The sequence below is a fragment of the Sciurus vulgaris genome, assembly GCF_902686455.1.
Source record: "Sciurus vulgaris genome assembly, chromosome: 5".
NCBI classification, from domain to species: Eukaryota; Metazoa; Chordata; class Mammalia; order Rodentia; family Sciuridae; genus Sciurus; species Sciurus vulgaris.
In genome coordinates, this window is record NC_136465.1 from 141,150,585 (window position 1) to 141,167,686 (window position 17,102).

Consider the following 17,102-nt stretch of genomic DNA (forward strand, 5'->3'; position numbering starts at 1 on the left):
TATAAACATATACATGTAAAGTAAACAACATTCCTTCTTTCAAGTCTTGCTCTAATTTACGTCTTTCAAAAGTCCTTTCAGTTTTTAAAAGTATTTTCACAAAATTCATATAATTACAGGCTTTAATATTTCTAATTTGTATAGATTTGTTGCCATTTTTCAATTTATTCTTAAAATATTCATCAAATATTTATATGAATATAAAACAAAGCAAAAGAGCTAACTGTACAAAAATTGCTTCTGTAGACCTTCCCTCTACATCTTTACCACTAGAATTATGTAAAATTCTTAAATCTAAATTTTATCTTTTAAAATCATTTTATCTTCCAAAAATTATTTGCCTTTTTGGCAATCATACTTACCTCTTTTCTGAACCTTTTGTAGTCCACTTGCCAAAAACTATAAAATACATCTAACTATACCAAGAATTAGAAATTCTCAAGGTATCCATTACATGGCCAATGGAATATTTCTCATTAAAGAAAAGATTAGGAGCTGGGGTTGTGGCTCTGGAAGAGTACTTGCCTAGCATGTGAGGCACTGGGTTGGATTCTCAGCACCACATACAAAATAAATGAATAAAAAAAGATCTATCAACATCTAAAAAACATTTTTTAAAAGTTGAAAGGGAAAGAAAGGATAATATATAAATATTTAACCATCCAACACCAGACTCCTTAAGGGGCCAAAAACTAGCAAACTAAAATTAATTAATTATGTTAATTTGCCTATATTTAATCCTTAAAACATTACTGGAAGTAGCCATTTAGGTGTTTTTCTCCTATGCAGATTTATCATTTTTTTTTCTTGTTGTGAAAGATTCAAAGATGACATAATTCAAAATCTGTACTTCCCTCGCAAAGAAAATCACCGTTAACAGTTAGGAGTCATTTTCCAGATTTTTGTTCTAAGCAACCCCCCCATGGGATCATACCAGATATACTTATTTTTGCAATTAATTTTGTTAACTATAAAGTGGTTTTGGAAAGAAAACAAGTTACATACTAGTAGTTCATTTCACACAAAATGCACAAACACATAAACATAAGACTGGCTTTAAATGTCAAAGGTTGGATGAAAAAGATGTCATGTGATTTAACTAGAGTTTAATATATAATAACAATTTGCTGCTTCATTTAAGCTGAAACAAGTCTAATGATGCTTGCTCCAGGTCAAAATAACTCATAACCTTACAGAGCTAACTGCGGAACTTTAAAAAACATTCAAATAGTCAAAGCAAGTCCAATAATATCCTGAAAAGCACAGAAAAAGAAAAGATATATTAGGCATGACAAAACTGTATCAAGGTGCGAGTTTCTTTCCTATGGCTAATATTTTACACTTATTTTCTCTGAAAACAGAACTGAGTAAATTTAGAAACTGAGGGAAGTTGTACAATTCTTACAAAATCCAACATGCTCTGAGAAAATCTACTCTCACCTTCCATATTTTCATAGTGCATTGTTTCAGGCAATAAACAACTTATAGATTGTCACTAACATTCTTTTATTCTTCTCCAACAATTCTGTGCTCCACTCTTCTTTATGCCCCTAAAAAGCATATACCCTATACCCCTAACACAACTCGCCACACACACACACACAATAATATAAAAATGTGGTTTTACTTTTTAATTAATTCTTCTGAACTGAAAGGTAGAGAAAAACTAAAAAATTCTGCATGTATTTTTAGGTAGTATACTGAAATTCACAAAAGACAACCATGGATCTTGATCTCCTATGAGGTTTTTATATACACTTCTCCATATTTACTGTATGCTGTGAAAAGCACCTCCACTCACCTAGATGTCTTATCCATACCAGAAGGCAGGTGCACAATCTGATTCTTACTCCTTTATGTCAATCCACTTCTAATTCCTATCAATTCTATTTCTTAAATATATCCTGAGTCAACCTATTTTCCAATATGACTGCCACCAAGCTAGTTCATGTCATAGTCATCTATCTCAAGACTACTCCAATTCCTGAACTATTTCCCTACCTCCAGCCTTGTCCTCTGCAGTGCACTGTCCACACTGCAGCAAAGCTCATTTTTCTAAAAGAAAATTCGACTATCTCTGTTAGCCTGAGGAAAAATCTCCCAACGTGTCTATCCACCTCCAGATCTTTGCATACTATTTCCTCTCTCTGAAAGTCTCCGCTTTGGCTCACAGCCTTGCTTAACTTCTACTCATCACTCAGCAACTCAAACAACTTTATCCAGAAAGCCTTCCCCGTCCCTAAATCTAGGTGAGATAATGCCTTCATGAGTTTCCAAGCACTCTGTATTACTCCTACCACATAACTGATATAAATTCATAACTACCTGTATATTTATCTATATTCCAGTAGACCCCAAGCTGTGTTAAGGCAGTTTGCCATCATAACTACAGTAACTAAAAAACAAGGTTAGGCTGCAGTTGGGGGACTGCCAGTGCCTCACTTTTCAGTGAGGAACACTGATAAATAAGTATTCAAGCACTTTCATTTTTTTTTTTAAACAGCATTTATTGAGTTATTCATTTATAATAACCACTAAGTTTACAAGTGGTTTGTACAACCATTGCCACAATTTTAGAACATTTTCATCACCCTAAAAAGAAACATTCCAGCTACTAGGTATAACTTCCTGATTCCCCTCAACACCTCCAAACTTTGGCTACCAATTTATCTGCTTTTTGTCTCCACAGATTTGCCTATTCTGGACATTCCCTATAAATGAACCATACAATATGTGGCCTTTTGTAACTGGCTTCTTTCACTTGGCAAAATGTATTTAAGATTCATCTTTGTAGCAATACTCAGTACTCTATTCCCTCTTATGGCAGAATAATAGGACTCTGATTCCAGTGACAAAGTATACCACTTTATCTCTTCATCAGTTGATAGATGTTTGCACTGTTTCCACTTTTAGGCTACTATGAATAATGGTGTTATAAAGATGGATGTACAAGTTTTTATGGGGTAAAGTTTTCAATTCTATTGGATATATAACTAGGAGTAAACTGCTGGGTCATATGGTAACTCTACATATATCCTTTGGAAGAAATGAGATTGTTTTTGAAAGTGGCTGCACATATTATATTTCCACCACCAATAGTATATGAGGGTTCCAATATCTCATATGCTAGTCAATATTTGTTATTATCTATTTTATCAATTATAGTCATCCTAGAGGATGGAAAAGGTATCTCATTTTGGTTCTGATTTATATTTCCCTGACAGCTAAGTAATTTCATTTTACTGTAGACTCTGAAACAGTACTACTGGGATCTGTTTTATTAAAAAATGTACCCCCACCCAGCACTTAACAGTGTCTGACATAGATGTGGTCTTTAATATTTGTTAAATGAAGATACAGATACTATTATGGATTTGAAAGTATTTCTTTTTTAGGTCTAAGTGTGGTGGGGGAGTTTGATCGTATGGAAGACATGAAGGAGAAAATAAGAGGATCCTGCAATTTTAGCTTAGTAAATGGAGTACTGATTATATAAAAAATAAAGATATGGATCACATAAAAAGGAGAACAGATTACATAAAAAGAAGACTGTTAAAACTATAGGAATGAATGCTACATAATAAAAAATAGACATAAGATCCTTTAAGAAAAATAGATCAGAAAGGGAAACTGAACAGAAGCATTCATATGAAAACAAACTAGGAGAAAACAGGCTTATAAAAGACGCAAGACACCCATGGATAAGTTACCTATAACTTGCATAACTTTCTCAGGGTTGCCTTTCCTGACATTCTGGGTTAAGTCCTCCTAATAAAAACTTTCATCTCACCCTGTATCTATACTCTAGCTCTTACTAAAACGATCATCATTTGTTCATACTGCTACCCCAACCAAGTTGTACACCACTTTCAGGGAAGGATCACTGGTTTTAAAGATAAGTATGGTCCTAAATATACAGTATACGATGAACTGTTTAACTGTTGCACTAATAAGTTGGTCATTAGTTTAAATGAATAATAACATAATACAAATGTTAACACTTTAATAACTTACACAATTCAAAACCAATCTTATGTAAAGAAAAACACTTTTTATTCTTTCTCTTCATCAACCACTTCTCTAAATAAAATACAACAAATTTTATTCTCTCTCACAGAAAGAAAGAGAAATAAAGCAATAAAATAGTTTTCCTATGGGTGACTTATAGGGATGACATCATCACATGAATTTAACAGCTGTATACGTTCAAGGTTAGTCTTCCATTATGTGACATACTAGAAATTTTACTGTAAGTGCCTTTGTATAAACAAGCATTAAAATAGCATTTTATTTTTGACCAAAACACATAAAACAGCAAATGAGATTTTAAAGAAACTATCCAAAGAATACAATGTAATAAGTGAGTAAAGATGTATATAGTGATAAAATTCACATTAACACGAGAAAGTAGAAAATATATTAAATGCTGAGAAGCAGAGGACTAGAAAAATAAATTTGGGGATACTTATTTCCATATACAGAAGAATACTATGTAGCCATTAAAAGATAAAACATATATTAATACTGATTTAAAGATACTAACACATTAGTATTTGTAAAGATGTATAATTTAAAAAAGATCATACATCAGAAAATTAGGTACAATCGCATTTATAGAAAATCACATACTTCTGTGGAGATGTATAAAAAGAAGTTTACCACAATTTTAAATGGGGCTACTTCCAATCCTGGAAATTTGAACAGCATTAAATTTCTTTTATATTTTTCTGATACATTAATTATTTAAATAATTATTTTTCTTCAAATGATAAAACTATTTTTATTTGGGTTAAAATGCATACATAACTTGAAAGTAAGCTATGAAAGTAAACTTGAAAGTAATTTAAAATTTAAAAATTTAAAACAATCATATAAATGCAAGAATAGAAGGTGCTAAAGACAATGATTATTGCATTTTCATATAAATGATTAAAAAACATCAGAAATTTAAAGACATTTTAGTGCAAAAAATGGTTAAAAGAGTTAAATAGCAATAGACATATTCAAAGGAAAAATCTTGATGCAAAGTCTTTATGCAGACTGCTCCATGTACTTGGAGAGGATATATAAATTACTGAACAAATCATCTGTTCAAAATTTTTGAGAAAAACTGCAAATTAACATGTATTGGGAAAAAAAAAACCAATAACTTGGTGAAATGTAGAACCAAGATCTGGGTAGAGCAGCAACAAAACCTTTTGTGAGAAACATAAATACAGATACACACAAAAAAAATTCAAATCACAAGCTATAACACTTGAGTCGACTCATGCAATCTAGAACCCAAACGAAGAATATAGGAGGTTCGTCATAAAGAAATTCTAAACAATATCTAATCTAACTGATGTTTTAAGAATAAACTTTTTAGAAAAATCACTTAATTACTGATATTAACTATGATTACTATCATGATCTATATTATTACCAGACAAAACTCCAAACAATTATCATTTTCAAAATTAAAAAACTCCCCTGACAGGAAAAAATTATAAATACTAAGGATATTCTAAAGAATTGCTCTTGACTTGAAGCTCTGAATGAGCTCCAGAAATATTCTAAGCAAGAGGACAAATATTAGAATAAGTTATAACCATCTAAAATAATTTTGAAGGTTAATAAAATATATACAGTAGTACTACAAAGGAAAGGTAACTGATGCACTTGTATATTTTAACAGTCTGAAAACATACTTTCCCACATGGTTACTAGTCTCCAAGAAGGTATCAATTCACACCTCACAAAATTTAGTCTCTTTTGTACTATGCAGCACTCAAGAAAATGAGAAAAACTTTCTACAATCTTATGATTTTGTTAGAGATCATGTTGAACTAAAAAAAAAAGGTAACTTGATTCAATATAAATGAATACTCAAAGATTTTTACTAAGTGAGGATCTCTGGGCAGAATATCTGCATACTTAATGCATGTACTTAAATAGATAACTAAAAAGGTGACAGCTGAGGAATGCTTTCACTTCTTTTCATGGTTTCTAATGAATGTCATTTCAGAAATGCCTATATAACACATGACAACATGGAATGTCTCCACCCATGAAAGTGTATTTGAGTCAAGCAAGCACTTAGGGCAGTAACACAGAACTGGTTTATCTTTATATGGTTAGCCAGCACAACAAGGAAAACAATAAACAACCAAAATACTAATGAGGTCAGAAAACACTGGCATATAAGAATCCATAGTGAAAATGTTCAGAAAAGAACCTGTGATTAAAATTTCTGGAATACATGTACTGCTTCTAATATTTTTATGCTAGGGATTCCTCTACTAAATATACACCCAAGAATTTATTTAACAAATTCCTTTTTAAAGTATATGACATAAATTAAGCAAAATTCTACTTGCACTGGTAATCAGTAATTTGTTCCATTTCAAAAATATATCTAAAATCCTGATAATTGTTTTTTTTTTTTTTTTTTTTTTAAACCAGAGATTGAACCCAGAGGTGCTTAACCACTGAGCCAAATTCTCGGTCATTTTTTGTATCTGATTTAGAGTCAGGGTCTCACTGAGTTGTTTAGGACCTTGATGAATTGCTGAGGCTGGCTTTGAACATTTGAACATGAGATCCTCCTGCTTCAGCCTCTGGAGCAGCTGGGATTACAGGCACACACCCCCTCACCCAGAAAATCCTGATAAATTTGACTGTAATAATGGCTACTTAAAAGTAAATTGTTGGTATATACTTTTTTGTTAGGACATTTTTAATCCTTTTAAGTGCTGTTATATTTACCCAAATTGCCCTCATTTTGTTTTTATGTTTTATCTGCTATTCAAAAGATTGTATTATGTTCATTTTTTAAAAATCAATAAACAGGTGCACCTGCTAAAATAAAATGTAGATATTAAAAGGGTATTTAAAGAAAAATGAATCGAAATCCCTATCTTAAGGAATTCACTATTTTGTCTTGTGATAAAATACACTAATAATAACAGGTAGTGTATAAGTGCCAAATCTATGATTAAACACTAAGAGAATCACTGTGTGCTCTAGTGGTCAAGCAAGTTCACACTCAGGACTTTGAGATCTACCTTAATAAAAATAAGTTGGTAAATAAATTCCAGAGGATAATAACCTGTGCAAAGTCTTATGGAAGTAGAAATATGGAATCAATGGTTCCCAAAGAAAACTTTTACCAATCTCCTGAATCCCTTCAGATAAATTCTTTTTTACTCCGTATTAGGGGACCAGGGACCCCAATGCTTGCACCCTGATGATCTAGCCTGCCACCACCTGTACTGTACCTTGTCGTTCCCCAAAACAGGACACAAGGAATAGTTATCATATAGTTCACCCTGTTACTCCCTACTTTATGAAAACACATACAGAACATCTGCTGTCAATCTAGCGATAATTTCATAGACATGTAAGTCCTAACTGTCCTCTATTTGGATATGTCCTTTTGTTGTTGTCAGAATATCCCCTTTTCTTTATGAAATGATGATCAAACAGGTGATCAATCTATTTTTAATGCCCTCAAAGTCCAAAATAAAAAAGGCTATGCTCTTTCAGTGACTGAAAAAAATGTTTTAAATGTACTGTTCATGAAATGTAAACTTCAGAGAATCAATAATTTTATGGGCAGTAAGTCACATTTCACATATTTACCAGTAATAAAATTCTATTACCTTTTCCAAATTAAGACTTGAAATATAACTTGGCTAAATTTTACAAGGAATGGACAATTCTTAAAACTTTTGATATCCTTAATAATAAAAGTCTCCCAACTAAAATCAAACATAACATCAAAATGTTCATTTTACTAACTTACAAGTCATTTTAAATATTAGCGTTTCACACAGTCTCAAATACTAATTACAGATACCAGTAATCACTGTACAGAAAGTAAATTGTCAGGATTAAGCTGAATAGTGGTAACAAGACGGAAAAAATTTTTTAATATCCCTGATATAAACATGTCTATAATTTACCTCTAAAACAAGCTAAATATGTATATAACAAATGTCAAATATGTATAAAACAATTTACTGACAGAATACTGTGCTGCTTGGGACACTAGGAGAAGTGGGCTCTGCTTTCCCAGACTCACTCTCCCAGTAAACAAATCCAGGGGCCCTAAACTTTTTTGCTTGTTTATTCTTACAAGTAGAAATGTTTTAAATGTTCATCCTCAGCGTGTTAAAATCTATAACCTTACAAAATATGAGCATGCATTATTGAACTCCCAAATTATCTATAAGGTAAAACCAACACAAACACACACACATATACACAATTTACTGTAAATTAGTATATAAACACACCTAAAGCAGTAATACAAATTGTTATTAGGATAAAGAAAAATGAAGGTGTTTAAAAACTAAACTCTACATCCTGAAATAATACACACACCCACACACACATACACACACACATATATATATATATATATATATAAATTTTTTTTTTTTTTTTTTGGTGCTATAACTAACTTCCTTTGCAACTTCCCAAAGCAGCTGATAAATATTCTTTACATAATGGTCAATCAAAACAATCTTGGAAGTTCCTAAAATTTAGGCAATTTTGAATTCTAAGATTAATTTAGATATATAGTACTACTGCATTTCAACTACTATCAAAAAGTCTTGGGTGTTATAACCAGTTAAAACAAAAGTAGGTGGGAAAAATTAACTTTTTTTCATTTCAGTCTCTGCTGAGGTATAGGGAGACCTCTGACCACTAATCACCTTCATAATGACTGAAAGATTTAAGAATGCTTTCTTTTCCAGACTTAAAGAGACCCCTAGAGTAAGTTTGGGCTCTGGATTAAGTCTCCAGTAGAATACTAGCTCTGCTTGTTACCTTGAGCAAGGAAAAAAGAAGGCTGTGAAAATTAAAGGATGTTTGTAAAAGCACCTCTCCTGAGTAAAACCCTATGATAAGTTATCGCTATCAAAACTTAGTATGAACTCAAAAACAACTGATGAAGGTCTTCAACCCTTCAAACAGGTATACCAAAATGTTCATGCTCTGTCTTTTCAATAGGATTGTGGAACCACACAAACTTTCAAAATAAATGTGTGATAAAAGGTGGCAACATTTTGTAGGCATAGAGGCCATGAAAATAGCAACTTTGGGAAGTGGCTAGAAGTAATAAGTTACAGTAACATAATAATGTTCTACCCTTTCCACTAATATAAGGTTTCTAAGTAGTTAAAAAAAAAACAATCATCCCTGCAACTTAGGAGGCTGAGGCAGGAGGACCGGGTATTCAAAGTCAGCCTCAGTAAAAGCGAGTTGCCACTAAGCAACTTAGTGCGACCCTGTCTCTAAACAAAATACAAAACAGGGCTGGGGACATGGCTCAGTGGTCAAGTGCCTCTGAGTTCAATCCCTCGTACCAAAAAAAAAAAATCATATAATTAGATTTTTAAGTGCAGGTACTTTTCTTATGTGAATAGTATGTGTGAAATGTAAAAAATAAATGATGAAAAAAAAAAAAAAACTTCCTCTATTTCATCCAGTGCTTCTACTAGAATATGCTATACTAGAAAATGCTCAGTCACAGCTTGAAATCATACTGTAGCTGAAGCACATGAAAGATGGGCTTGGTTATGACACTTCAAAGTCAGACCACAAAACTGTTGCCAGGAAGCGCTAAGGCAGCAACTGCAGAGAAAGCACTCTAACAGCAGCAGTGTAGGCACTGGTGGCTCTACCCGCACACCCCATATATGGCTAAGGTTAGTCAGATGTAAGGGGCCAATTTGAGGCTGAGAATTTGTGTTTTTAAAAAAATGCATTCAGGATGTTTTTCAACTAAAATTTTTTAAGAGTAATCAGCATAAAGTGTCATAGCTTTTCTAAGAAAATTATGTAAAGAAAATAATTTACACATACTTTTATATCATTTAAAAGGGATTCAATAGGTTCTTTTAAGGCCTTAATATTTCTCACCCAAAAAGGTAAGTTATAAACTAAAAATTCTACAGTTTTAAACTGATTTCTTTACATAGAGCAATTAAACTATATTCTAACAAGCAACTCAAAATTAACTGTATTCAAAATCTTCAACACTTTATATCTTAAGACTACACACAGTATTCCTTTTACTGACAAGAGTAGAGTCACTTATTCTATAAAGAAGCTTCAAATGGGTCCTTTAGAAGTTAATAAAACTTGTATTTTAAGAGCAAATGGATTTAATACTAACCTTATTGGCAAGTCTGTATTGAAAACTAAAAGGATTATAATAGGCTGGGTATGGTAGCAGAATGCCTGTAATTCTAGTGACTTGGGAGGATGAGGAAGGAAGATCAGAGGACAAGGTCAGTCTTGTCAACTTGGTAAGATGGTGTCCCAAAATAAAAATTTTAATAGCTCAGTGACAGAGCACCCCTGGGTTCAATCCTCAGTACCACTAGTAATAGTAGTAATTATTATTATTATTACAATTAAATAGAAAATGATCTAATTCAATTTTGAATTCCTCTTTAGAACCTAGTTCAGACATATGAAATAAGCAGTTGACTAATTAATGACTCAATTGGTTATACTATTTTTCTAAACTTAACCAAAATTTAAATTGCTTTAGGATTTTTTAATAGGAAGAGACTGTATTTAAATTTTTAAAAATCTCGAAGATATTAAAAATATGTGCCAAAAATAAAGTCTGTCATTTATTTTGTAAACATAATATCTGTTACATGCAAAACAATATTTTAAGCCTCTGGATGTGAAGGACTTCAACATAGATCTCACAATAGACAACTATAGAACTTATATCTATGCTATGAAATAATTCAATGAACCTTTCAGTGAGTCGGACTCTCAAAATGCAAAGAAGTGGAAGACTAGATACTTATTCTTGTAAGTTTGACAAGATAAACTTTCAAATACTATTCAGTAAGAAGAGTTTAAGATCTAATGGAAGTTAACCAACCTCTATTAAAAAAAAAGAATACAACATAATAAGGATGTATCAAGCATAAGCCCATAAAGGAATGCTTTAAATTCAAATTTAAGGACAGAAATGAACAATCAAAGTGGTAGTTTTAAGATTATCTGACACGTATGTTAGATTGGACCAGAGAGAGAACTGAGACAGAGAAAACAAAACTATTACCATTCTCTAGGGATAAAATTAATAAAGGTTAAAAAAATAAACAAAGTAGGTTAATAATGGTGGCAAGGAAAAGAACCAATTAAAAGTAATTGTGAAGAAAAGACTGAGTCAGAAGACTGATATATGCAGACAAGAGGAATAAGTAAACAACAACTAAAATGTTTAACTTGACCTAGAGATTAATGACATCATTAACAGAAACAGGAGAATCAATGAGAAGAGCACTGTTGGTGAGGAAAGATGCTTCTTTTTAGGCTGAACTTAACAAAATTCCTGAAAAGAAGGTAAAACTGTTTAACAACCAATTAACAGACTGGAAAAAGGGAAGCCTAAGATATGAAAAATATATGTATCTAATGTTGTGATAAACATAGATTATAAAACTAAATTACAACTTTGAAAATCTATGCTTGATCAAGAAGAATTCTTCAAAAAAATCTCAAAGGTTAATGTAAATATAGTAGTCATTCTGTGGCAAAGGGCATGCATTTTACTGTATTACAACCTAACAATATATTTTTAAGGATAAAATCACAACATATTAAATACTATTTCATTTTAAAAATCAACACTTCAGAAGAAAAATGAAAGACTGGTGATTTACAGAAACATGGGAACTGGAAATTGACTTGGAAGCCAAGGGCAGAGAGAAAGATTTAAGGTTAAAATAAAAAAGCTAAATTCAAAATTGTGGAAGAAATCTCAGTCCTGCATTTTATGTACACCAGCAAGGATTAGCAAAAGGCACTCTAAATATTCCCTATTAATCTAAATCTTTATAAAGTATGCTAAAATATAGATATAATCACATACTATAAAACTCTATCAGGCAGCTTTAAAATCAGAAACCAATTTTTTGCTTACTGATAAAACTGAAATTGTACTCCAGATCTCAGTTTTAGAAAAATCAGAAATTTATATCATAAGCTTGATGTGTATTCTTTTCCAGCCAAGGGCAGAAGGAAGGAAGGCTACTTTGGAGACTAAGACAGAAATTTGATAAAAAACAGTGCTCTTTCTACTCTATGAATGACATTTCTATATAAGAAGAGATAGCTATGAGTATCTTTTACAACTTCTTCTGTTCACCTAACCAATTAATCAACTTTTAAATATAAATTCTTTAATGCAAGGAAAACACTAGAATAAGTATATTTGTGGGTTATGAAGTTCCCAAAACTTTCTCCTGACAATGAAATTTAGGATATTCTATAAACTAAAAAGTAAGTGAATTTTCAAAAAGACTAACCAATAATTAATCTGGCAAAAACATTTCAGGTATTCTATGATCTTATGAGAGGTTAAATTTAAAAAAAAAAAAAACTATTCAAAAAAAAAAATCAGGCATTTTGGTATTAAGTATTTAAAACAAGCAGCATTCAAGAGATTTCTTAAAAGCTTAAAATTGTCTTATGGCCCTTTTTAAAAAAGTTTTTATCGCCTTTCTCACTATCTGGTGTCCTGAATTTGCCTAGAATGGACTCCATGCCCTCACAGTTACAAAGAGGAAAAGTACAAAATAAATGAGGAATCAAAATTGAGAAAACATAATAAAAATTGCAATGCTTGATCTTTTCAAGGCTTTGGTCTCACTGTTCATGGAATGAGCAGATAAATTACAATAAAAGGTTTTATGCAAATGGTATAAACTTAGGAACTTCTACTTAAGCCCTGTCAACTATAAAACTCCTAATAAAAACTATCTGCATCATGACAAACTAACCATAGAATTCAATTAATCAAGAAGACATTGGTAAGTCAGAAAATTCTTGCAACATGTGCAAACTGAATTTTTAAAGAGTCCTAAGAAGGCCATTACATGTATTCCCTCTATCTAAACCAGTATTACATTAATCTTAAAGTAGTAGAAAATTTCCTCTTCCTCCAAGGCAATAAAATTGGGTTATTCCATAACAGTAGTTAACTTTAAATTTCTCTTTCACAATTTTAATATATTGACATGAACTATTATCCAATTATCCTGACCTCGGACATACAACAATTCTTTCAGAATCGATTTTATATTAAACAAGTGAATGTTTTACTTGGAAACAAATTTGTAAAGATTATTTTCACATTTTTAGAATGTAGAGTTATACTGCCTAAAATCAAGTTTGGCCTAATAAAAAGTTTGCTATACATTAGAAAACCTTAATGGAATACAGCAAGAGCTAAAGATCATGTTATATTTTCTCTGGGTGCCACATTCTGAATTTCAGATTTGTTCTGCAATTTGTCAATCATTTCAATCCATCCAGTCAACTTTGTAAACAAAGGCTACATGCCAAGTTCGATATGAGAATTTGATTAAACAAAGCTTAAAATGGTCATCATTCACTTCCACAGGAAACAGTAAATGGGAAAATACCACCACACACCTCTTTTTAAAAAGCATCATGTTAATGTTCACGAAATAATGCCTTAAGCTTCAACCTCCCAAACAAGTTTTTACTAAAGCATTACTCAAAATAAAGCTTCGATCTTCCACATAATCAATGCAAGTTTGACATAGCCCCAAAGTCAAGTGTAAGGGATTTTCCAGTAATTCCAAAATGCCCAATAAGAAAGTGGAAAAAGTCTATGTCATATCACCTATTACCATCACTTAAAAATTGCTTTTTATGCAGAACTCTACGGGTTGTGTTGCTTTTGGCCTGTTAAAGGCAAAGCAACATTATCTCTGGATTGCCAATAGTTTCTCCTTATTTGGCTAACATTGAGAGATCCCAATCAGACTACTATAAAACTTTAACATGCACAAAGCATCCATTTTGAGAAAACTTTGTGGCCAGCTTTCTTTCTTTTTTTTTCTCCCCCTTCACCCCCAAAAGAAAAACCAGAGCTTGATAAGTGGCTTTGAAGAATGCTCGGTGTTTATTCTTCTTTTTCTAGCCCCAGTGCACACCCCAGAACCTAGGGCTCAAGGATCTCTGCCACTGCGGCAAACTCTTCGAGTACTGGACTCAATATGTTCCGGTCCAGCGGTGGGCAAGCCCTTTGGGAACGCTTCTTTACCCTAAACAATCCAATTCCCCCTCTTTCAGCCAGTGCAGATCAGCTAATTACAACCCGTTTTCCCCTCCCCAGTGACCAAGAGTAATAAAGGAGAAAACAGGAAATCATTCGCTCAGGGCACTCGGCTTAGGACTCTAGATGACTATTATCATCATCATTTGTAATCAAGCCCTAAAAAGTACAACAAATCCAATGCCCACCTACAAGCCAAAGACATCCATCTGCCCAAACGTCCCTAATGTCCCTTGTTGTCGCTTTCTTCAGTACCCCCCAAATATGCCTGACACTGGGGCCCGGCACACCCCACTACACTCCTCCTCTCTCGACCCCAAATACCAGACACACGTTCACAAACGGCCCTGGACCCCTGTCCCCTACGGCCCGGTTCCCAACTCCAACATCAACTGGTCTGAAGGGGGCCTCAAACCCAGCGCCCTCGCTACACTAATACTCTCGCTCCCTCCCTCTCGAGAAGCCGCCCCCTCACCCGCAGCAGGGAGTCTCCCGCCGCCCCCAGCCTCAGGAGGACCGTGGCCGAGAGAAGGCCTAGGCGTGAGGCCGACCCGGACCCTCAGGGTCGCGAGACCCGGCGGCGGGGCGCACAGACCTGATGTAGGGCAGTGAGTCCGTCCACATTGGCGTAATTGATGTCGGCGCCGCGGTGCAGCAGCTTGAGGACCTCGTCTGTGTCGCCGCTGGAGCAAGCAGCCAGGAAGACGGCGCCATCGTCGAACTTCACCTTGGTCTTCTGGCGCTTCACCACGGGAGGCTCGAGGTCCGTCTCCGAGCCGATCCAGCGCTTCAGCTGCTCGTTCCGCTTCTGCTTCGCGTCCGCCATCTTCATCCCCTCTCCTGCCGCCGGGTCTTCTTATCGCGAGGGGGGGGGAGGCGGAGAGGGAAGAGCCGGGAGGCAGGGGGTGTGTGACTGTTTCTATGAGTGCAGGCCAGAGGAGGGCTGAAAACCGGGAGGAGACGCTCGAGACTTCCAGTATCCCACAGAGCACTGGGGCGGCGTGCCCGGCCGAGCGGACCTCCCTTCCTACCACAGAAGCCCTCCCGCCCCCGGCACGGCCACCCGTCACCGGCGGCCAATCTAACGTAACTTCGCGAGATCCAGGCAGGGAGGCGCCCTTCGGCCAGTGCGCATGCGTTGTGGGCCGAGACCCGCCCCAGGAAGAACGCTCCCGCGAACTGCGGCGGGGGCGGTCCTGCCACCGGAGGGAAACGGGTGTGGCCTGGGCAGCCCGGGCCGCGGGGGCCAGGACCAACCTGGAAGGGTGGAGGCAGGGAAGGAAGGTTGTCCTGCCCAGCTGAGGGTTCCGGAAGCCAGCAGTGAGGCTGCAAGGCTCTGAAGGGCAGACCTTCCTCGGGGCTGTCTCAGCTACGCCGGTCGTTGCTCAGGGCGGAGGATTTTCCTATTGGCTGCGTTATTTGAATGGAATAGAAGATAGGTCGTGAATTAGGTGCTTGTGGTTGCACCTTCTGAGGAACTCGGAAGAACTTAGGCACCTCATTATTGACAGGCATGTTTAAAAAAGTGGGGGCTTCGTAGCCGACGGCTTTGGTGGTAGTTTACGAAGTGATCACCTATTGACAAAGGTTGACCTGCGATAGTTGCGGTGGCTTCCTGCCAACACCCACTGTAGAAACGTCTTTCCTCTTATGCTTGTTTGTTATTGTTTTGTTTTTCCTCCCTTACGCTTTAGTCCTCTTCCCCTTCCTTCACTGCTTTAAGCCTGTGTGGCACTACCCATGAGCTCAGCCCAGCCTTGTTAACTGGTCCTGACCTTTTAAGGGATTTGTGGTTCCAGCTCCACTGCTTTCTAAGGAGGAGTAAAGACCCAGCTGCGTTTAGATTCAAAAGGCAGTTAATAAAGGCAATTAGTTCAACTGATATTTATTGAATACCTACCTGGCAAGCCGTGACTTACTAGGCACTGAAAATACAATGGAAAAAATGACATATATTTGAACCACCTCTTGAATTCACGTGCTCAAAGAGACTAATTTATCATCATCATAAAAAAAAAGAATTTTTAACTTTGCCTTGTATGACCACACACGCACGCACCTACACACAATTCGTATTACTGATGTCTCATGAATCATCTATCAGCAATCACCACCGAAAAGTGTTTTTCTAATACCCCCTTGCTATCCACTATTTTTAGTGCATTCAAAGCCAAAATGAGTTATAAATCGTCACCGTTGGATGGAAGCTTAGGGATCATCTAGATTGAGTCCTCAAAGTACTAGTTGATTTGTTTAATTTTACTGAGAAGCAGGTTAGGATCCATTCAACGACAGATATACACCTGTTTTGGGTCAGGCTTTTTTTGGTGTGTGTGTGTGTGTGTGCGCGCGCGCGCGCTCGCATATGTGCTGGGGATACAGCAGTGAACAATTAAGCCTTTCTTATTCTCAGTGCAATGGTTTTTCCAGCACATATTAAGAAATAAAATAATTGAGTAAAATATGAGTAGGAAACCAACTGCCTGTTAGACTGAATATTCTGAACCGCAATTACTGGGACAGTAATAGAATCCAAGTTAGGATAAAAATATTTCCTTTGAAAATACTGTAGAAACAGAAAATGAGTGTAGCATAGTAAAATGCACCATTGTGTCTTCATAAAATGCGCGAATGATAATATCAGACCTTTGTATAATGATGGCATTTGGTGCTGAAGAACTCCATTAACACTAAAATATAAAATGTCTAATCACAGAATACAGATCTCAGAATTAAAAAGAATTTGAGGAATGCCTTGTCAGCCCCTCTACCTAGAAAAACTGATAGTTTATTCCTATTTTCCAAGAATATTATAGTGTATTTGGTATCTCTGAAAAGTGCTCTTGGAATATAGATCAATATCTCAAGTTTTCATGCAAACAAGAGGAGTTTGGTAGGAAATATGCCATTTCAGATTGAAGCATTTATTTCAGGATGTGAAATTAATAAATAAAACAATGGCTTATTTATAAAACATAGGTCCAATTGCCAAAAG

The 17,102-nt window shown here is 35.1% G+C and overlaps 1 protein-coding gene across 9 annotated transcripts in view; it reads right to left on the bottom strand.

Moving 5' to 3' along the window:
* The window catches only part of PPP1R12A (protein phosphatase 1 regulatory subunit 12A), a 139,143-nt gene extending 123,938 nt beyond the window's left edge, over positions 1-15,205 (bottom strand). For 8 of the 9 annotated variants that reach the window (XM_079141178.1, XM_079141174.1, XM_079141177.1 and 5 more), the window contains exon 1: positions 14,703-15,085. In XM_079141178.1, the coding sequence (XP_078997304.1) occupies positions 14,703-14,939 (237 nt within the window). In that variant the 5' untranslated portion in view covers positions 14,940-15,085. Of the gene's footprint in view, positions 1-14,702 lie in introns of all 9 variants that reach the window. The other variant, XM_079141173.1, reaches the window with a different exon arrangement.
* Between the last annotated feature and the right edge of the window lie 1,897 nt (positions 15,206-17,102).